Genomic DNA, 22,368 nt, shown 5'->3' on the forward strand with positions numbered 1-22,368 from the left:
TCTATAAAACTCTTGAACCACAAGATTTGATGTGCTTTTGGGTGGGCGAGCTTGTCCACAGGACAGGAGGCTGTGTACCCCAGTTCCATGAGGACAGAAGCTCCTGCACTCAGGACCCTTCTGGACTTCACCCCTTGTACCTCTTCATCTGCCTGTTTATCTGTTTCCTTTATAATATCCTTTACAATAAAGTTGCAAACATAACTAAACGTCCTGAGTTCTGTGAGCCACTCTAACAAACTAAACCCCAGGAGATGGTCACAGGGGAACCTCTGATTTTACAGTCCGTTGGTCAGAACCTCAGGTGACAACCTAAAGTTGCTACTGGCATCTGAAGTGCGGTCAGTGTTCTGGGACTGAGCCCTTAAATTATGGGCTCTGATGCTATCTCCAGGTGGATAGTATCAGAATTGAATTCAATTTGTAGGACACCCAGTCAGTGTCCACTGAGAACTGGAGAATTCCCTGGTGGTGTTGAAAAACACACATTGGATATGGATAATCAGTTGTCTGAAAATCAGAATGTATTTTCTTATACGAACAATGTACATATGTCAGTTAGATTCTCAGGCCAGACCACTGAAGCCCATCTAGCTCATAAGATACATGATTACCTTTTACATTTTGAGTAGAAAACAGTGATTGAAAGTACGAGTTAATTTACTTTCCATTTGATTAATGTTTCTAAGAAGAAGGAACTTATCAAGGCAAGAGTTAAACTTCTGACCAGCCTGTACCAGAATAATAAAGTAGACATTCTTACAGTTTGGATATAATCTACCAATATAGAAGCCTCCAATATTTTGTTTCTTTTTTAAGAAACGTACACTTCTCTATCCTATATATCTGCCACAACATTTTCTAAAAGTATTTACATCTAATTTTTTTTAATAGACAAGACCAGTGGTTCTCAAAGTGTTGTCCAGGGACACCTAGGGAGTTCCCTAGACCCACTGAGGGGGTCTTCGAGATCAAAACTATTTTCTTAATAATACCAGGATGTCACTTGCTCTTTCCGTGCTCATTCCTTCATGAGCACACAGTGGAGTGTTCCCAGGCTACTGGACATATGACATCACTGCTCTCTGGTGGGTGTATGGGTGCAAGAGTGGAACCCTCCTGTCTTCCATGAGGCCAGACACCAAAGACATTTGTAAAAATACACGACAGTTCCCATCTTCTCACTTCACTTTTTTTGCTTTGAAAATGTATTTTTTACACTTACTGATGTTAACATGTAATGGAGTAATTATTTTATTTTCATAGAAGTCACTTAAAAGATAAAATTTCCTTTCAGTTTTAATTTCTAAAAGTTATATCGATACATATCATCCCCCAACACACACACACACACAAAACTCCCTGGGGTGCTCAATAAGTTTTAAGAGTGCAAAGGGGTCCGAAAGCCAAAATATTTGAGATCTGTTCTTCAACAAAGTTCTTTCTTCACCATCTCACCTAAACTCTAGGCGGATGGGATGAAGCCCCTCTTTGCCGTGTTTTCTGCAAATGCCCCTGGAAAGAAAATCTGTCTCCTCCCTGACACCCCCTTCCACGAGAAGCCGTCTGTGAATTTAGAGGACGAGACAGACAAGGACTCGACAAAGACAACACTCACCTTCACTAATTCCGTGTAGCCCGTTTCCTTGGGGGTCCACCACGGCTGGGCTTTCAGTCCATGAACGTTGTAGAGCGAGCGCTGCCACACGGATGCAAAGTGGCCCCTCTGGTGCCCAAGCTCGTACCACTTATATGCCTGGAAGGGTTCAGAAAGATGGAATTCCAAATGAAGCAGTTTTACTAATTTTACAAGGAAAGTCCCTAAAAACAAGGTCTGACTTTTAAAGAAAGAGCTTGCTAGTCAGGTGCCCAAATCTGTTACACTGGCACAAATACTGTTATTTGATTGGGTCTCTGATTATGACCTATTATTTTAAATAAATAATAAATAATAAATTTAATAATATAATAATACTAATATTAAATTAATCATATTACATTATATTAAATAATATTAAAATTATTTTAAATAATATTATTTAACATTCAATAACATTAATAATATTAATGTTAATTATTAATATTAATATTTTAATATAACATTAATAATATTGGATATTAATGTTAAATAATTAATATTAATAATATCATCGATATTGATATTATTTAATATTTAATAATAATATTTAATTAAAATATTGTTAAATTATTGTTATTTAATATTATCAATATTTAATATTATTAAATATTATTAAATTATTATTATTAAATTAAAATAATATTAAAATTAATAAAATTATATTAAATTAAATAATATTAAATTAATAATAATTTAATAATAAATTTAAAATAGTAAATATTATTTTAAATAAATGTGTGTTTTTTATTTTCACTCCTAGGCTGTAAGCTCTCTGAACACAGGACTCCACTGCACTCACTCTGGTCTCCCCGGAGTGTCCAGCAGAATCTAGGACTTTGTTGAGTGGATAAATCATTTAAGACACAAAAGGGGACTATGTTCATATTTCAGCTTTCATTTCTTAAAGTCTGTGTTTCCTTTAAAGGCAAGGAGTATGATTTTCATCATTTCTTCACAGATGTCTGCATTTACTGAATTGGGATGTTGAGAAGGACAGCAACTTCCTTCGTTTTGTTTTTGGCCGCGCCCGGCGGCACGTGCTCGATCTTAGTTCCCTGACCAGGGATTGAACCCGTGCCCCCTGCAGTGGAAGCGCGGAGTCCTAACCACCGGACCACCAGGGAAGTCCTGGACAGCAACATGAACAGTCTTCTCACGTCCACATGAAGAAGGCTGCCCCAAGGTAACGAAGTATAAATCCTCCATTAAAGAAGCAGACCGAAAGAAAATATTATTCTGAGTTAGCAGTAAATAGAGTGATAGCCCGCACTAGATTTTTTTAGAAGGGAATTTTTGTTCCTAGCATTTTTTTTTTTCCTGCCATAAGGGATAACATTTGCGGTTGTAGGCTAGCTGGAACATGATACAACTTGCCTCCAAGAAGACTAACTAGCCTTTTCAGGGATAGCTGGCTGCGGTCTGCTGCCCCATACGTACCCTTCAAAGGACGCCCGAACCATATCCTCTCCCAGGGGCCCTCCCCCCATGACTCCTGTACCGTGCTCACCCCGTTGTCTTTAGACTGGAAGACGGTTCCAGGAGTGTGCCTAACGGTATCCCCTCCATTATTATTATTATTATTATTATTTTTTTTTTTTTGCGGTATGCGGGCCTCTCACTGTCGTGGCCTCTCCCGTTGCGGAGCACAGGCTCCGGACGCGCAGGCGTAGCGGCCATGGCTCACGGGCTTAGTTGCTCCGCGGCATGTGGGATCTTCCCGGACCAGGGCACGAACCCGTGTCTCCTGCATCGGCAGGCGGATTCTCAACCACTGCGCCACCAGGGAAGCCCCCCCTCCATTATTTTAACTCTGATCTAACGATTACTTTTGAAGAGTGATTTCAAATACACATTTTGATCAATGAAAACAGGCAGTTAATATCAAGCAGAGTAAGAAGATAGAAGAATATCTTCATAAAACCCCATCTTACTTTAGATGTAAGAAATAATAACTTTTAAGTCTCTTAAAATTCATAAGTCAAAATTTCCTTCATTAGAAAAATCAAGTGTGATAGCAGAACCACTCCTATTTTCAGTAACACTTTTCAGCTTATTACTAGCTTGTGCATGCGTAATTTCATTTGAGCTTTGGAATAACCCCAAATAGCTCCATTTTACAAATGCTCAATCTGAGATTTAAAAAGACTAAATATGTTGAATTATCACCCAGGGCAATTTATTGGCAATTTATTCCTCTTTCCTTCTATCTTTGTATCATTGAAAAAAAACCAAAACTATCACAAGGCATCTTCTCATTTAATTATCTTTCTCAATAATATCTCAAATTAAGAATGTATATACTAATCACTTATATGTTTCCTTGAAATACATGTAAGTGGTAACCATAAAGTAATTTCTTTAAAAACGGCTTATGGTTCATTGATTTCAAAAAATATAGCATTTTACCTTTGAAATTAAATTGACTCTTTCAGTTATTTTTGTCCAATTTAAATTCGGGTTTTGTTTCCTATAATTTTCAGTGTTAAACAACATTATTAATTACAACAGATGATTTTTGGAAACTCTTACAGTCCATTAGATTTTTAATCATCAGCAATTCATCTTAAGGACTAGGCATATTGTTAGAGTAGTGAGAAAGAAATTATTATAGGAAAATATATTATTATCATATTATATTAATATACATATTATAGAAAAACTTATAACTCTAGTTCAGGAGTTAGAAGTCTTAGATTTCAGCCTTGGCCTTAACACTCACCAGGCTGAATGTCTGGGCAAGAGACTTTGCTTACGGGGCGTGTTTAACTGCCCATAAGAGCTTTTCTGACACCAAAGTGCATCAAACAGGGCCCTTGGTTTTATACCCTCTGCCATTTAACTTTTCGAGAAACAAAACTGTGAAATGATATATTTGAAATTAAAAAAAATCATCTTCAATGATACCTTCAATTATATAGGGGACCCAATGAATTTAGCCAGACTGCTTTTTTTTTTTTTTTTTAAACATCTAGACTACCTCACAATAAAAGTCGCTAGAAAATCCATGATCAAGTTGTTAGAATCCTCTGGCAATGTCCTCTTAACAGGAATACTAAAATAGACAGAAAGCATACCTGGGCACCTTGTTAAATGTGGTCTATATCAATGTCTACTATACTTCAAATTAATGCCAGGTATAATTTACACACACACACACACACACACACACACACACTCACTACATAACTACATAGAAATAGTATGTCAAGAGAGTCTAACTGAGAAAAGCCCAGGCCACGTTTGGGGCCCGTGGTACGTGACCCCAGCCAGAGCCTGTTCTGCCTGGAGCGCAGTGCATAGTGGGACATGGGACACACACTTGTGATGAGAACGGGTGGTTCAACTGGCCTGGGAGAACCATGAATGCCATCATTCGGGAAGAGGGTTTTATTTCTATTTTGCACCGTGGGGTTCCTGAGCCCAAGACGCCTGGAAGAAAGTAAGACTAAAGCAGGAAATGACAGCCAGGTTCTTGCAGCCATCACAGAGGTGGACGGTGACAAAGGCTGGAATTAGAACCCTGACCAAGCAAGAGGGAAGACGAGACGGACGCCAGACATCCGAAGAAGCTGTCTGACCTGACCGGACTGGAGTGAGGAGGGGGCGTGTCACAGGGAGGGGAGGAGCTAAGCTGATTCAAGTCTGGAGCCTGGGAGTTGCCAGTACCATCCAATGAGAGCCGGAACCCAGGAAGAAACGTGGTTTAGAGGAGAACAAGTGAGTTGCCACTGCGGCACCGTGTGGAGAAACTCGACAGGCAGTAGACCGTGGACGCTGAGTGCGAGACGAGAGCTCGAATGCGGATTGGGGAGTTACAGAAACTCTGGAAAAAGCTGAGGCTGAATTGCTACAAGAGTATCATGACTGGTCTTTCTCCCGCTTCCTGCCCGTGCGAAATGATCCCGTGAGGAAAGGCAAAACCACTTTATTGTCAGCCTCTGCAGCACAGAGGCTGTGGGTTTGCTTCTCTTCCCGTGCCTGGAGCAGAGCTTAAGAGCGTGAAGGAGGGTTGCTTCCCGGTGGGAAAACTCACAGCACGAGAGTCAACTCAGATTCAACATCTAATATGGAGAATATGCTAACGTGGGATTTCTATAGGCTTGTTTCTCCTATAAGGATGAATCATTGTGAGCTTTTAAATTCAAGAACTGTGCTGTGATGGGCTTCCCTGGTGGCGCAGTGGTTGAGAGTCCGCCTGCTAATGCACACGGGTTCGTGCCCCGGTCCGGGAGGATCCCACATGCCGCGGAGCGGCTGGGCCCGTGAGCCGTGGCCGCTGCGCCTGCGCGTCCGGAGCCTGTGCTCCGCAAAGGGAGGGGCCACGGCAGTGAGAGGCCCGCGTACCAAAAAAAAAAAAAAGAACTGTGCTGTTCTTTGCGTCTTAATGATAATTAAGCTGACAGAACAATCCCATAGGTTCAAATCCCAAGCCCTTAACAGTGTGTAGTAGTGAATTCTTTGCCCTTGAAGTAAGGGCTGTTTTCATCTAAGATGCGAGAATAAATCACAGACTTCTTTTATCTGCCTTTGCCCTGGACCATGAGATGTTGAAAGGTAAATTAATTAGTGACGATTACATTTATAGCAATCACATCTGAACACTTATCAAGTGTTAGATACTGTAGCAAAATCTTTCTTATCCCTCTCATTCAAAGGAGGTACCAGGCATTTACATCTTAAAAGAATGAAGGAACACAAAAGTGACTTCTAATCAGCAATTTCTTCTCCCTTCTTTCTCTTTGCCTCTCATTTCTCATTCTGTTCCAGTTGACTGACTGGTAGGTCACAGGGGGAAAGGTACAGATACATAGAAATGTATAAAGAAAACAGTGTCAATTATGCAAATTTCTGTTACCTGAAATTGGTTCCTGTCACTAGCTGGCAATTACCCCATCACAAAACCCCTTGCTCCAATGAACCCTCAATTGTCCAACGGTCCCATGTTCTTACTAATTTTAGAAACCCGAAGCTACGTTATCCTTAGATGTCACTTTAGTACATATATGGAATGCATGGTTACAAAGAGCCAAGGTCTCACTACAGCCTTTGATCCCTGACTCTACGCAGAGCCCAGCCTAGAGCCATGCGATATGGCGAAGGACAGCTCAGCAACGTTGTGTGGACCACAGTGGATGGTGAGAGTCTGGCAATTTACATTGTATGATGTCATGATTAATGACCAAATGCTGTGCTTAAAGAAGCTGACGCTGTACTCAGAAAAAAAAGGAATAATCACAAAGAAAACACGTGATTTGCTTTAGCTACTATATTTTCTGTGTCAATACCCGTCATTATTATAGCTATAGATATTCATCTTCAACTTGGCATTAAATATTCTGGAAGGTAAATTACACAATTAACTACTGGGTTCAGCGTGCTTAGGAATCAGTTGAATAAAGACTTCATTCTAAAAATAACTACTTTTTAAATTCCAAAATAAAATAAAAATAAATCTAGGCAAACTGTAAAATTATCTCAACAATATTTTTAAAATTCCAAACACATCTCTTCATTTCATAATTTTAAAAATATTTTTTCAAGGCAATATCTATCTCTATAGATACACACACAGATATACACACAGGCACACTAATTGAGAGGCTACTCATGATTATTCAGATACTTTCTGGAAAGAAATTATAAAAGTCAAACCCCCCAAATTCTTTTTTTTTTGGTGGTACGCGGGCCTCTCACTGTTGTGGCCTCTCCCGTTGCGGAGCACAGGCTCCGGACGCGCAGGCGCAGCGGCCACGGCTCACGGGCCCAGCCGCTCCGCGGCACGTGGGATCCCCCCGGACCGAGGCACGAACCCGTGTCCCCTGCATCGGCAGGCGGACCCTCAACCACTGCGCCACCAGGGAAGCCCCCCAAAATTCGTTATAGGATTTAGTAAGAATTGTTAAGTTGTTACAAAAAGTTTAAATCACCACCTTCAAAAGTTTAGGCTTAACACATTTTTTTTCAATTTAACTCTCTCATAGAAGTACCTTCCCCCTCCTCTATCTTCTGTTAAAGAGAACAAAAAGTTCACGAATGCATTACCTCTTTGCTTCCAACTCTTTGCATGGCGTCCCCCAGGTGGAAATAAAATCGCCCATCATCAGTGCCGGGGTCCCCGGATTCTATTCCTTCCTGTAGAAAGGACAGTGTCAGTATTTAGGAAAGAATTAAATACCAGATTTAATTCATTGATTTACTTAATGTTTTCTAAGAATCAGAAAATCACCTCAACATTAAAGTTTGGCAATTAGGTTACTGGTCAGCATTTACAACGCAAAGCCAAAAGGAGGTGATAAAGTTCCACTTAACAATATATTCATCATCAATTAACAGTGGAATACCCCACAAAATCAGTATGACGCTTTGTGAACTGTCTCTGCAGGAGCAATCGTATTTCAATATCTCAAAGAATTTCTTTGTCTGAGTTTCTATCACATTTATTTTGCTCTCCAAATCTGACCGTTATGTCATCCAGAGGCTTTTTTATCCCTGAACCAAAATGTCTAGTTGCTCATAGATGTTTGAAATGATAGAGACCCAACTGCAAATAATATTTTTTCTCCACCCAAAACAAATGTGTCCTCACTTTTCAATGAAATCTTTGACAGAACATACAACAGGATTAAAGCCAGTTGGAATCTTTCGTTTTTTTAAACACCTCCTATCCTAAAACACTCAGCTGATTTCCATCCCCACTGTCCACAAAAGAACTGAAATTTAAATTTATGTAAAAATAAGAAAGAGAGAAAATATTAAAGCAAGAGAATGAATTTAGAAAAGTAAAAGAAGGCTGAAGATATTTCAATGTCTAAAAACCTGCATCTTTGAGGCCTCTTCACAAGAAGCCCATTATCTTTTACTCAGAAGAAATTTTATTTGCATAATGTTGGAAAATAGCAGCATGGAACAGAAGCATCACTCATGAGAGGAGAGTTGTGACCTGGGCTCTTGACTGACTGACACTCACATAAACACCCTTGCTCATTAACTAACCAACCCTGCCCTCCACTTCCTCATCTCTGAGCCAGGAGAGTACTGTTAGGTCCTTATTAGATGAAAGGAAATCTAAGGGGAACACTTTAAGTCAGAAAAACCCACATGCCCACAGGGTCATGGTAGGGAACAGGCAGGTTGCAGAGGCCCAGTGACAGCCAAGATAGACTGAGGGGTGCATGCCCACCTCAAGGGGACACCGTTGGGCTTCCCTGGTGGCGCAGTGGTTGAGAGTCCACCTGCCGATGCAGGAGACACGGGTTCGTGCCCCGGTCTGGGAAGATCCCACATGCCGCGGAGCGGCTGGGCCCGTGAGCCATGGCCACTGAGCCTGCATGTCTGGAGCCTGTGCTCCGCAACGGGAGAGGCCACAACGGTGAGAGGTCCGCGTATTGGAAAAAAAAAAAAAAAAAAAGGGGACACCGTTGTTCAGCTCCTGTGCTGAGACGTGGGCCACATGAGAACTTTCCAGAGACACCAGAAATCTGCACGATTATATAAAATGTTCAGATTTTCAACTAAGGCAAGCAGTTAAAATTGTTTTTAAGAGAATTATGCTGGCCAAATAGAACATGCAAGCTACTTGCAATCAGTGGGTCACTATTTGGGATCTCGGATCGAAGTCATGTGAAAGAAAGAGATCACAAAGGTGGATCACAAAAGTGCTACTTAAAGTTCACAAGTAGTCAATCAGCTACCTAGCTGATATGGTAGCTACTAGCTAGTGTTAGTATTTAAATTACAATTAAAATAAAAAGTTCAGTTCCTCAGTCACACCAGCCACATTTTAGATGCCCAACTGTCACATGTGGCTAGTGGCTACCATATTAGAGGATACAAATAAAGACCACTTCTTTGGCGGCAGTAAGTTCTGTTGGAGACCCCTGAGCCAGACCAAATGTGATTCTGGTGAACTTCAATTTTTATGTGAGAAAAAAAAAATGATAGCATATTTTAATCTGAGTCTTTAAGGCTATCAGGCTCTTGAGGATTTGACCTATTCAGTCTGCATTTGTTACCACGCTTTGTAAAGGTTTCCGTGAGCCCTGATCAAAGTCATTTCAATGTATAATTAAATTGTACAAGTAACAGTTAACACATTGTCCATATTTTAAAATATTTTATCAACTAATAACAACTGCAGTTTTAGGAATTTCTTCATAAAATTTTTTTCCAAATAGTCTCTGCTCACATAGCTGGTACTTCTACCTCTGATACTCTTGATTATGCTGAAGGTTCACACTGCCTGTGAACGTCATGGTCCAAGGGCGTACCTTTTAGCATTGAAAAGAGTCAGCAGTGCATGCCAATCAATCTACAATACATAATCAAGGGTGTCCAAATGACTCAAGGGGAGCAGAAAAGGAAAACAGAGGAAGGGGGGGAGTTACCTTTAGATAGGGGATGCTCTCAGCGATCTTGTTCTGTGCCTTCAGAATAAAGCCATAATGCACTTTAGCAAAACCGTCATTAGGCGTCACATGCAGAACCTAAACTCAAAGAGAACAAAAAGCTATTGTGATGGACTATGAATTCTACAAATGACCATCAGAACAAATTTTAATTAGCTTTGCTGTACAGTATTTGGACTGGATTATGATGTTATAGCTTAAAATGCTGTAGCGTTTTGTCTCATTGCGATACATTAGGCTTAAATGGCCCCATTTCCCCTCAACTCAAAACGTTCTCCAAGAATGAAGAAATGAATGAAAAGGCAATGACCATTAAAGCATTGCTTTAACAATGCAAATCAGGGCTTCCCTGGTGGCGCAGTGGTTGACAATCCGCCTGCCGATGCAGGAGACACGGGTTCGTGCCCTGGCCCGGGAAAATCCCACATGCCGCGGAGCAACTAAGCCCGTGAGCCATGGCCGCTAGGCCTGCGCGTCTGGAGCCTGTGCTCCGCAACGGGAGAGGCCACAACAGTGAGAGGCCCGCATACCGCAAAAAAAAAAAAAAAACAATGCAAATCAGCAAAACCTCTGTCAATTTCATGACTTCAGTGTTTTTTTAGTGATCAGGAAAAACTGCTTTAAATGAGCTTTACTTGAAGTCAACTCCACATGGTTATTATACATTTCTTTATGTACATGCTTTATACATTGCCTTAATTACGAGAAAATTTAGATTTGCATTCAAAATATATCACGATCCATCATACATTTCTTGAACACCCAGACTATTTTAAGGACTGAGGATAAAGTGGTGACCAAATCCAATATTCTGTGATAAAACTCAGGTAAACATTTAATATAAATCAGGTCATTGTTTATAATCGTATGCATTTACTATGATTAAAGATAAATTATGCAAAATGCCTCTAAATTAAATATTAACAGTGAGAAACCAAAACAACATTCAACTTGTGAAGCTGCTTAGACAAACTAATGTACAGACCCAAAGTGAAGGGTGGAGAAGGTTTGAGTTGAATGCATGTAGAGAAAAGATGAATATCCTACAGCCTCTCTTCATCCTTCAGCCTGAGTAGGAAAAGGGAACCACGGGATCTTTTACGCAGAAGGAGTAAGTGTGCTGGGCAGGGACCCCATACTCTTGGTGAGTCCACAGTGCACCCTGCCAATATTTTAGAGTTTTCCACCTTGCATCTGCGCCTGCACCTCATCCACTAGCAAATCCAGCCAATGATACCATCACAGTATCTTCAGAATCAAACTCCTTGTCATTTCCTCCACCGCTGCCATCCTGGTCCAAGTCTGTCGTCTCTCTGCTACCTTCTTACAGGAGCCTCCTAACTGCCGACCCTCTGAACCCCAGCCCCACTCTCCTGTAACCCATTCTCCACGTGGGTCCTGAAAGGACACACTAAATCATAAGTCAGATTTTATCCCTCCTCTATGCAAAACCCAAAGGGGTTCGATTTCACTCAGAGTTAAGACCAAGTTCTAGGAACAGTCTGTAAGACCTCCCTTGAGCTGGGCCTCTCTACTTCTCTGGCCTCTTCTCCTCTATCCACCCCCATCAGCCACTCTGAGGCACTCTGGACTCCTTGCTGCTGCATAGAAAGCCAAAGGCACCCCTGCCTCAGGACCTTTGCACACACAGTACTCCTTTGCCTCAAACCATCTTCTCCCAGACATCCAGATGGCCCACTCCCTTACTGTGATGAAATCCTTGCTCAAAGGTTAGCATCTCGGTGAAGCCTAAGCCGAATCACCTGATATCACACAGACCCTCCAGCTGCATCACTATCACTTTCTGACTTGTTTACGGTGAGACTCCTTTTTCTTCATAGCACTCGTCACCATCTGACTTATTTTATTTGGATTTCCTCCACAAAGATGGAAACTGCAGGGATTTTGTCTGTTGCGCTCACTGCTGACCCCCAGTGCTTGGAGCAGTGCTGGGCACATGGCAGGTCGCGGAGAACTCTGTACTAACTGAACGGATGGGTGCGTGCCGGGCTCGACTCCCCAACTAGACCTCTGAGAGCCCAGCCTCTGCCTCTTCTGCACCTTCCGCGGCGCTGTTACTGAGTCAGGTGCTGAGCAAGAGCTCAATAAACAGTTCTGCAACTGAGCTGTCCTGAGGCTGATCACGTTTCTGGTAGCGCAACTATGAAGGAATTATTACAATTATTGCAGCTACACAGAGGACATTTCTGTTTACTGTAGACACAGCCATCATCGCAAGTAATTAGCAAATGTATTAATTTACTAGCTATTTTAGAACACACAGAACTTTTCTAGGCTCTGGACGTATCAACATAAATGAGATATACTCTCTTTTCTCAGGAAGCTCTCAGTCAAGAGGAGGCGACAGACTCACGAGCAGACCTCAGCAATGCACCGTGGTTAAGTGTGAGCACAGAGATAGGCGGGAGGCACGCAGGGGTACAGAGGACGGGCATCTAGCTCACTCTAGGGTGGGTGTGGCAGGGGCAAGTGCTGAAAGGTATTTATGGATGAATAGGGGTTCACCAGGGAAAAGGAAGGTGGGGGACTTTGGGGGAGGCATTCAAGGCACAGGAGAAAGTGAATAAAAAGGAATAGTGTGCCAGGAACAGCAAAGGCAATGAGAGTGGAGAAGAGGACAGGAGGCAAACCACGGAAGGTCCTGTTCAGTATCACATACAAGATAATCCTCGGGGGGAGTGGAAAGAAATGACAAATGCTCTACCTATATCTGTCTCTGAAATATAGTATGGACTGTGCAACTGCTCCAGCGCTCTCCTCTCATCTGCATGGTGGACAGTCCCACGTCCCACTCATACACCTGCTACTGTGAGGGGAGGGTGGGCGATCAGGACCCAGAGGGACCGACAGGGCTGCCCTCCAGGCTTGATTCTTTATGAGCACCTACTGTGCTTACTGCAGTTTACATGCGGCGCATAATGGATGCACGGGTCGTATTATCTAGTTGTAATCAACAAACCCTCGGAAAATGAAGATTTCTAAGAAAACCAAATTGAGATTCATACTAAAAATGTTACACAGACTCTCTCTCTCTCTCTCTCTCTCTCTTTACACATACACACACATACAAACACACACACACACACAAGGCACAGACACACAAACAAACTGGCAGAGGTGACATTTCTAGTTCCAGCACAAATTCTGCAGGACACGCTACCAGGACTAAAAAAAAAAAATCATATAATCATAAATAGTATTGCACATGGATATTACTAAAATATCAATTTTTCAGTGTGAGTTAAAAAAATTTTGGCAGTTAAATGAAATTTTAAAAGTATTTGAAATATTTCATTTCATCTTAAGACCTATTTTAGAATGTGGACCTTTCACAATGTACATCACAGATTCGTACATACATACGTAGACATAACACACAGACACGTAAACATGCACATCGCAAGTTTTTGCTTGAACAGTTTTTACTGCAAGGGGACACAATGGAACACGTCTGAAGATCACTGCTGTGTGCAGTGGGAACCACTGAAGAGCTGAAGCCAAGGGTGGGAGGTAAGATTGGCATTTTGTGTAGGAGAACAAGCCTGGATGGAGTGGATCTATCCTACTTTAGGCAAGAGATGATGGGGCCTGGGTTAAAAAGGGAGGGGATTTGAAAGATATCAAGGAAGTTAAAATTAACCGAGATTAGTGACTTGACTCCGGATTGTAACTCCATGAGGGCATATACTCTGTGTTTGTTTCCTTAACTACCATTTCCCAAGCAAGTGTGTGGGGGTCAGTCTTCCTTGAAACTAAAAGCAGCAAAACAAACAAACAAACAAAACCCAGAAAGGGAACAAGCAATGATTTTCATAAATTTTACTCAAAGATAAAAATCAACAAGAAGAAAAACATAAAATTACAATACCCGTTTGCTGAAAATGATCTTTGACTGAGACATAAACTTATCAGGATAAACTTCAGTAAAGAGAATCTATCAGATTCAGCTTTATTAATCTTATTAACTTAGCAGGCAGAGGAGGGGACAAAAGGCAAACCCCACAGTTAATTTTCAGTTTAGCAATGCTTCTTCAACAAGAAACTCAAGCGGCTGCATAACAAGGCTGTGTTTTAGATTTTCTGCATCCTGTTATGTTTATTCCGATGAGTTTATGATTTCAAATGTGTAAACAACAGCGTGTAAGTTGCATTTTTCAAAATGAAGTAAATGTTTCACATAGTTGAGATTTAGTACCAGCTGAAAAGAATGAATATTTTTTTTTTTTTTTTTTTTTTTTTTGGTATGCGGGCCTCTCACTGCTGTGGCCTCTCCCGTTGCGGAGCACAGGCTCCGGACGCGCAGGCCCAGCGGCCATGGCTCACGGGCCCAATCGCTCCGCGGCACGTGGGATCCTCCCGGACCAGGGCACGAACCCGCGTCCCCTGCATTGGCAGGCGGACTCTCAACCACTGCGCCACCAGGGAAGCCCAAGAATGAATATATTTAAGGAAGGTTTTGAAAAGCTGGAGAAGGACAAATCCATAGTGGGTAAAAGAAACCAGGATGCTTTCAGATCCTGCCCTAACCTTAAGTATGCTTGACACCCTGTAGACACTTGATCATGGCTTTTGGAAAGGATGGAACGGAGGGAGGGAGGGAGGGAGGAAGGGAGAAATTCTATAATTCCATCTTTGCGCCTTGTGACCGTGGCAGAAGGGTATGTCTGATATAGTTTGACAGTTCTTATATTCATATGTTCCTGGATCACTGAGATACATGACGTTTCCTTTAGCCAAACTTTACAAGGCAGGGCACTCAGCCGTTAGCAAATACAATGCCCCACAGGGACTTCTTGTATGACCTGTAACAGGTACTTTAGCACGTGGCACAGATTTTCAACACTGTAGGCTCAACGCACCCTGAATAGATATTAGAGATGCTATAAACAGCAAAGGTCTTACTTCTCTCTCAGAAAATGTAAACATTAGGACAAAGGTCAAAAGACAACTGCTCCTAAATCCAGTGATTCCCAAGTATGGGACCAACAGCAATAAAAAGAGGAAAGCATCACTTTGTGGGTGGACCCAGCCTCGAGACTTGGGTATGAAATCACTATACCTGACAGCATTTTAAAAATAGAACGGGGTTTCCCTGGTGGCGCAGTGGTTGAGAGTCTGCCTGCCGATGCGGGGGACGCGGGTTCGTGCCCCGGTCCGGGAGGATCCCACGTGCCGCGGAGCGGCTGGGCCCGTGAGCCGTGGCCGCTGAGCCTGTGCTCCGCAACGGGAGAGGCCGCAGCGGTGAGAGGCCCGGGTACCGCAAAAAAAAAAAAAAAAAAAAAAATTAATTAAAAGAAAAATAGAAGGAATCATATCGTCTCTACTGAGTAGGAGAACTCTGATACAAAGTGCACCAGCCTGAAAACCACGGAGCCCCAGGCCTAAATTAAAGAATAACAAGTAAATGTGTTCATCTTTCTTTTACAGAGGCATTAACTTGCTCCAGCTGCAAAGTTCATTTTGTATCCTGTTTAACTTGTACGAAATTTCGTCCCTCATTGCTTGAAGGAGTCATAGTTTTCTAGATTACGTGGCTACTTGCGACTTAGCAGTTATTCTTTAGAGCATCCATTATAAGGCAGACGTCCTTTCAAAGGTATCCTTGCTAGAAGATCAGATAGTCAATGCCCTCTGAAAGGTGAGTCATTTATTCCATGACTCACCATTCAGAGGGCATTCTGTAGTCTCTCTCTAGCTGGTCTTTTAGTGAAAAACGTACAAGATTATGTGTGTTTAAGCTCATAAGTTTTTCAGTTCCTTTTCCTATCATAAAGAACACTTTTAGAAAGGCTGCTTGTGGACTGATAAATATCAATACATAAGTTTTAAAAAGCTCACGATTATAGGTTGAAGGTTTTGATGTACCAAGGGTTAACTAAAATTTGAAATCTTCCGATAAAGTGGGAAAAAAAAAGGGAGATGAAACAAAATTTAGGAGATGTCAACTATAATGAGACAAATTTGATTTAACTTAAAGAGATGGAGCGATTAGGTGTATTAAATGCCATTTATACATAACATTAGAACTTCATGTGCGAAATAATTTGATTAATTGTTAGTAGCAAATTGCTGCTTGCTTACCTCTTCATAAACCTTCTTGGCACTATCATTGTCTCCTATCAAGAGGTACCCCACTCCAAGGTCATTCTTTAAGGAAGTATCATCAGGAAATAGTTGAACTAATTTCTGCAGGGTAAGCAGGGAACCTCTCATGTGACCTGATTGGAGGAAAGGAAAACAAATAGAAATAAAAACAGGTTCTGTACACCTCTGTATTGAGACTACAAATCAGAAGAGACTCTACTCAACAGAGCCTGAGGGCCAGCTTAATTCTGATTCTCTGTACTGATGGCTAAGTACCCATCAGAATTTCATCCTGCAGCTGCAGAGGCATCAGTTACTCCCATAAATAGATACTGAATATGGTGCTGATTATAAGTCCTTTAAAGACACTCCTATTTTCTAAATTTGTCAACATTTGCCCTTTTATGTCAAATTCCCTCTTAAGAAAGTTTTAGTTAGCAGTACCTTATTAAAAACTGTTTACCGGGATATTTTTGATTTATTATAATTAAAATTACGAAGACAGAACAGGCAAATAAGAAGTCTAATAGATTTCAAGGTCTAGCATCCTGGATGCAACCGGAAGAGGCACTGAGGTTCTATGCTGTCCTCTTCTCTCAGTAATGACCCAGTCCTGGAGCCAAGGAGACGTCATCCGGTATTAGGGGGCCCTCTGGTGGACGATAGGGGACTAGGCACACACGAGTCATGAAACCCCAGCTTCAAGTCGTTTTTAAGGCTGTTGGATGGACATTTAAGATTTCAGGAGCCAACTGTCATCACTCCTCACCACCGTTGGGAAGACAAATTGTATACGGGAGAATGTGCAAAGTGAGAGTCCACACGACAAAATTAATTACCTAAATAAAGGGCTTTGCTGACCACAAACTGAAAATCAGCCAAGACACGGTAGGACCACCCATAAGCTAATGCAGTTGGATGCTCCAGTAACAGAAACACCGTTCGGCATAAAATACCACCAGCTCACGCCACGGGCCGCTCCCCGTTCCTCGCCAGTCTGGGATGGTTTGCTCAGCCTTTCATTCCTCCACTAATAAATCTGACTCTACCTCTCTGTACCCCTCCTCCTCCACCTGCCCCACTTGGGCTCACTTTTCTGCTGCTTTTAAACAGCCCCCGTTGAACCACAAAGGGGAAGGGGCAGGAGATAAACTAGGAGTTTGGGGTTAACATATACACACCACTAGATATAAAATAGATAAACAACAAAGGACAAAGGCCCAGGTGAGAGTCCGTCCTGCTGCCCTGTCCTCCCCGCCCCTCCCACTTTGAACCGCAAGGGACTTCACCACCTAGTCTGCACCCGAGTCCCTCCTCTAGTGAACCCGCCTCATTCTCATTCGGAGGAAAGACTATATTCAAATACCGAAGGACTGTTTCCAAAGAAGGTTAAACCTACTGGTGGGCTGTCTTTCCTCCGGGCCAGGAACAGGGTGAGGCAAGAGAGGCAAAGTTTGAGCGGGCACCAGAAATTCAGTCATCAAGATGCATATTTTATACATTTTTTAAAAAATCAAAATTAATGTTAGAAATCCGCAGTGCCGAGCGAGCCATGTCAGAGCCCTAGGAGAGAGGACGACTCAGTGACTGATTTTGCGCCCACGGCGAGCGCCTCCGTGGAGCCCCGGCTCTGCCTTTTCCATCCTGTATGTGTGCTGCATGTTTTCCTTCCCCAGGACTGGCCCTTATGAATGTTAAGTCCATTCTTCTAGAATAAGACCATTTCTTCTAGTTTCCAACCATCGCTTAGGTTCTACTCCTGTCACAGATTTTAGTCATCTACCAAAGCAACACAACTAACTACCTTTAGTTCTTATCCTTGATATAAAGTTCAGTTGACTTTGAATATTACTTTTATGAGCATTTCCTACTGTAATCGAGGTAATTTGTCTGCATAACTTATCCACCCAGCAGAGAACCCCCCTTAGGGGGTTACACATGGCTTAGATTCTGCCCTCCTGGCTTACCGATGGCATTTTAGGTGAGAGAGAACCAAGCGCTGGCCTGGTTATAATGAAGTTAGACTACAGGGAGTCTCCCTTGCCTCTGGCACTGGGAACCGGGGTCACTTAGAAAGGATGCTTTATGCTGCTCTTTTCAAAGCATCTGCAAATTTACTTAGTGATTAAAAAAATTTTTTTTCTATCATTTTCTTTAGTATAGAGTCAAAACTTACAGGTAAAACTTTTAGAGTGCTTAGAACTCCTAACATTCCTCTATAAAAACTGTGGCACCGCTGACTTCAGCCACCATGAATCAGCTGGTTATCATTAAGAGAGAAAAGAAGAATTTGGCATGATAGGAAGTTTTTGACTGCAGACCTTTTAATTTATTAGCTATGATTCCTTAGGCAACGTATCCAACCTCTCAGATTTCCATTTGCCTTCTCCTCAAAACGTGTGTGGGTAAGCGGCAAAGTACCACGTGCACCTTTGTAATTACGGAGGATTGCTCTTTCAGTCTGACACAATCAGAGAAGTTGCCTGAAATTGGTTATGAAACTCAGGTTTCCTTCCATGTAACTAAACTCTTGCAGAAGTACGCACAGCCTGCAGGTTTTTCCAGATAAAAGCACGCCATTGATCGCCACTGGAGCGACGCTTACTCCACTTCACCTAGAAATTGCTGTCTGTCTGACTGCCGCTTCAAGCTCAGCTTCACCAGGTCTGCGGGGGCGTCAGGCAGGCTGGCCGCCTCTTGGTAGCTTTTGATGGCCCTGCGCAGAATCTCATTGCTCCTCCTCTTCTCGGCCAAATCATCTTCACACTAGAGGAAGGGAGAAATGTCCCAGGACAAGCTGTACTTGGAGTTGCTCAAAATATTTATGAAAAGTTGACTTGGGGACATGCTTTAAAACTAATTCAAGACAAATTCAAACTTTCTTTTTGTCAAGGATTAGAAAAATAAAGGAAAGCAACACAGCATGTTATTTTAATAGTATGAGGAAAAATGAGCTACAGATGAGAAAGACTATCATAAAAGCAAGACTAATATATGTGAGGGCTGATGGAATTGATATCCTGTTATACATCATTAATAGACAGAACTCCACTCCACCGTTCCTGTTCTCTCACTACGTTATTCCTGTGTTCATTCATTCCTTCAACAACTATATTCTGTTCTAGAGAGGTGGCAGACAAATTGGACAGAACAGACAAAGCCCCTTTCTCATTTTGCTTCGTTCTAAAAGGGAAAGTCAATATACAAATAAAAGTATCATGTGTCTTGTGGTCGTGAGTGCTGTGGATAAAAATAACGTAGGCTTCTACATCATTGAGGATAGAGAGAGTATTCAGAGCTAAGAAGCTAGATGCAGCTGTGAGTGTAGACAGAGCAAAGAAGAGGTCCAAGAACAGAACTCTAAAGAGCTGCAGGATTTCAAGGTCATCAGAGGTCAGAAAGGACCAGGACAGGACCAGCAAATAGGACGGCAGGAAGAGAGCAGAAAATAACAATGTAAAAAGTGGTATTCTGGAGGCCAGCTGACAACAGGTATCAAGAGGGAGTGGTCAGTTGTATCAGAAGTGGCTGTCAGGTTGAACAAGATGAGAACTGAAGCTAGATCGCTCTGGACTGGGGACAATGTGATGCCTCTGAGGGTCCCAGCAAGAGCATCTCCATGGGGCTGCTGGGGACCCATAGCTCAGAGGCTCAAGGGAAAACAGGAGGGAAGGAGGTGAACACACCTCTTTCAAGGAGTTTCGTCGTAAAGGGGAGCAGAGAAATGGGCCAGTAATTGGAGGGTAATGTGGAGAGAAGGGAGTGTTGTTTTTTAACAATGGGAAATATTATACCATGTTTCTAAGCTGATGCAAAAGACCCAGTAGAGGGGGGAAATCTGATGATGCAGGGGACACAAAAATTAGAATGATGTCCTTCAGCAGGTGAGAGGGGATGGAAAAGGGACCAGAGCAGTTCACCGTGTTAACAGCCACGAGAACAGGGACTAAAACGCTAGAGGTAGGAAGAGAGAGGCGAACTGTCAAACGGTCATCAAAATCTCATCAGATTTAGTAGACTACCATTTGAAGCTTACCATTTGAAAAAAAAACGATATAGAGGCTAAAAGTAGCACGTATAATTTTTTTCTCAGAATATCCTATTTAACATGTTTACCTTGTTAAAACAGAGTGCGTGTTGTAGGCAGTTATGTAGATGTCACTGCAGAACCAAGACAAAGTCTAACTCCACAACGAGGACGCAGTAAGGAAATGATCCATCCCTCCTCCACCCCAAAATGAAAAACTAACAAGAATCAGCACAAATTGACAAAGTAAGACACCTGTGGGAAGCTTTTCAGAAAATACCACATCAAAGAAAGAACCTGTTAATATGTACTGATAAGGGTAAGTTTCCCAAGATGATAAGGGCTGGAATTGACTCAGTGGTGACGGACAGTGGACGGATTTATGATAAAGGAAAATTGACAGGATGAAAATCTCTAGATTAGAAAAGGGCAATTCACCTGTGCTTGACAGGAAAAAAAAGCTTCAGAATATACAACAATCTGTTCATATCTGCAAACGGTCTCCAGAGTAGACTTATCTACCAGGAGAGAAAGTCCAATGTCAACATCCTGTATCGGGCATCTTGACTGCATGGCCTTCCGTATATTCCTATGCTGGCTTCTCTGTTTAAGCATCAGTTTCTTGTGAGTTTGGCTATGGTGAGTTAACTCCCCCAAACATGGTCGTTCATAGATGACGTCACAGAATGCTAGAGTCCTAGAGCTGAGAGAGCTCTTTTGAGACCATCTTGTTCACCTTCTTCATTTGGTAGCCTCTTCAAGCTACCAAACAGATCCCGGAACTGGAGGATCTCTTCAAGGTTAGTTCAAGGGCAAATGTCAACCGAGACGTCATTCTCTATATAGAGGGGAATAAATATCTTAACTAAGCTCAATCTGAAATGAGAGACAGATGATACAACTACATGCCTTGTTCCTTTCCCTCCTCCATCCTCAAGGTCCTTCATTTTAATGACGTATAAACATTTTAGAACTTCTAGAAATGGAATTTTAATATCAGTGTTAAAATAGTACATAATTCTTCAAAGCCTCTTAAATAAAACTGATAGGCTTTGCTTTGAATATCAAAATTGATTGATATTGATTAGTTTGGCATCTGTAGATAAAGGATTTGCCCTGAAACTGAGCATTTGCTACAGGACATTAACATCAGAAAGCCTTTTGTTGATTCAAACGAATTCCCCATCCAACCTTCCTATCTGTGGAAGGAAGATGCCTGAAGATGCCTGAGATGCGGCATTTTCTGCCTGAGAGGCATTAATGGTTTGTGTAAGATAATAAAGTGAATTGAGCTCATAATTTTGTGTCTGATGTTCAAGGAACTTGGTCAAAATTGATTTTCACAGTAATCCAAAGAATAAGACACTATCAGTGCTACTTTTTTTTCATGTATTTTATTATTTATTTATTTATTGGCTGTGTTGGGTCTTCATTGCTGCACGCGGGCTTTCTCTACTTGCTGCGAGCGGGGGCTACTCTTCGTTGCGGTGGGTGCGCGGGCTTCTCATTGCGGTGGCTTCTCTTGTTGCGGAGCACGGGCTCTAGGGCATGCGGGCTTCAGTGGTTGTGGCTCACGGGCTCTAGAGTGCAGGCTCACTAGTTGTGGCTCACGGGCCTAGCTGCTCCGCGGCATGTGGGCTCTTCCTGGACCAGGGCTCGAACCCGTGTGCCCTGCACTGGCAGGCGGATTCTCAACCACTGCGCCACCAGGGAAGCCCCAGTGCTACCTTAGAAATGATAGATACTGTCGTTTCTATTTAACTTAACGTTGCTGAATTTCAAAAATTTGTTGGGATATTCCAAAGTAATGGTTTAATCTGCTAATAAAGAATGAAAAAGTCATCACGTATTCCTCCTTACAAAATCCGTCTTCTGTTGAACTTTTATTTTTAAAGCTCCTACAAAGTTAAGCTTTCTTTTAAATTATTCTATTAAAATTTAATTTACCATGCTTAAATTTTGCATTAATGTTAATACTGATAACACCTTGTAGCATAATAGTTTAGAGATAAAAAATATTGCTGAGGCATAAATCTCAAATTCTGACTGTAAATAAGGGTGTAAATACGGCAAGTGCCATGTACAAAAAGTATTGCATTTATTTAGACCTTGGTACCCGCAACTAACATCACATAGAAAGAAAAATTCTAAAGCATGAAACATTTTTGCCATGATGAGCATTTGGCCCAATC

General features: G+C 41.9%; 1 protein-coding gene across 26 annotated transcripts in view; it reads right to left on the reverse strand.

Annotated features, from left to right (window-relative positions):
- ASPH (aspartate beta-hydroxylase) overlaps positions 1–22,368 on the reverse strand; it is a 232,136-nt gene that overhangs the window by 59,784 nt on the left and 149,984 nt on the right. For all 26 annotated transcript variants that reach the window (XM_067017982.1, XM_067017973.1, XM_067017971.1 and 23 more), the window contains 5 exons: positions 18,765–18,915; positions 16,147–16,283; positions 10,024–10,122; positions 7,682–7,771; positions 1,619–1,756 (listed from right to left, as the gene is read on the reverse strand). In XM_067017982.1, coding sequence (XP_066874083.1) covers positions 1,619–1,756; positions 7,682–7,771; positions 10,024–10,122; positions 16,147–16,283; positions 18,765–18,915 — 615 coding nt within the window. The remainder of the gene's footprint in view (positions 1–1,618; positions 1,757–7,681; positions 7,772–10,023; positions 10,123–16,146; positions 16,284–18,764; positions 18,916–22,368) is intronic.

Source organism: Kogia breviceps, chromosome 17, assembly GCF_026419965.1.
Source record: "Kogia breviceps isolate mKogBre1 chromosome 17, mKogBre1 haplotype 1, whole genome shotgun sequence".
In the NCBI taxonomy this organism is placed as follows: domain Eukaryota; kingdom Metazoa; phylum Chordata; class Mammalia; order Artiodactyla; family Physeteridae; genus Kogia; species Kogia breviceps.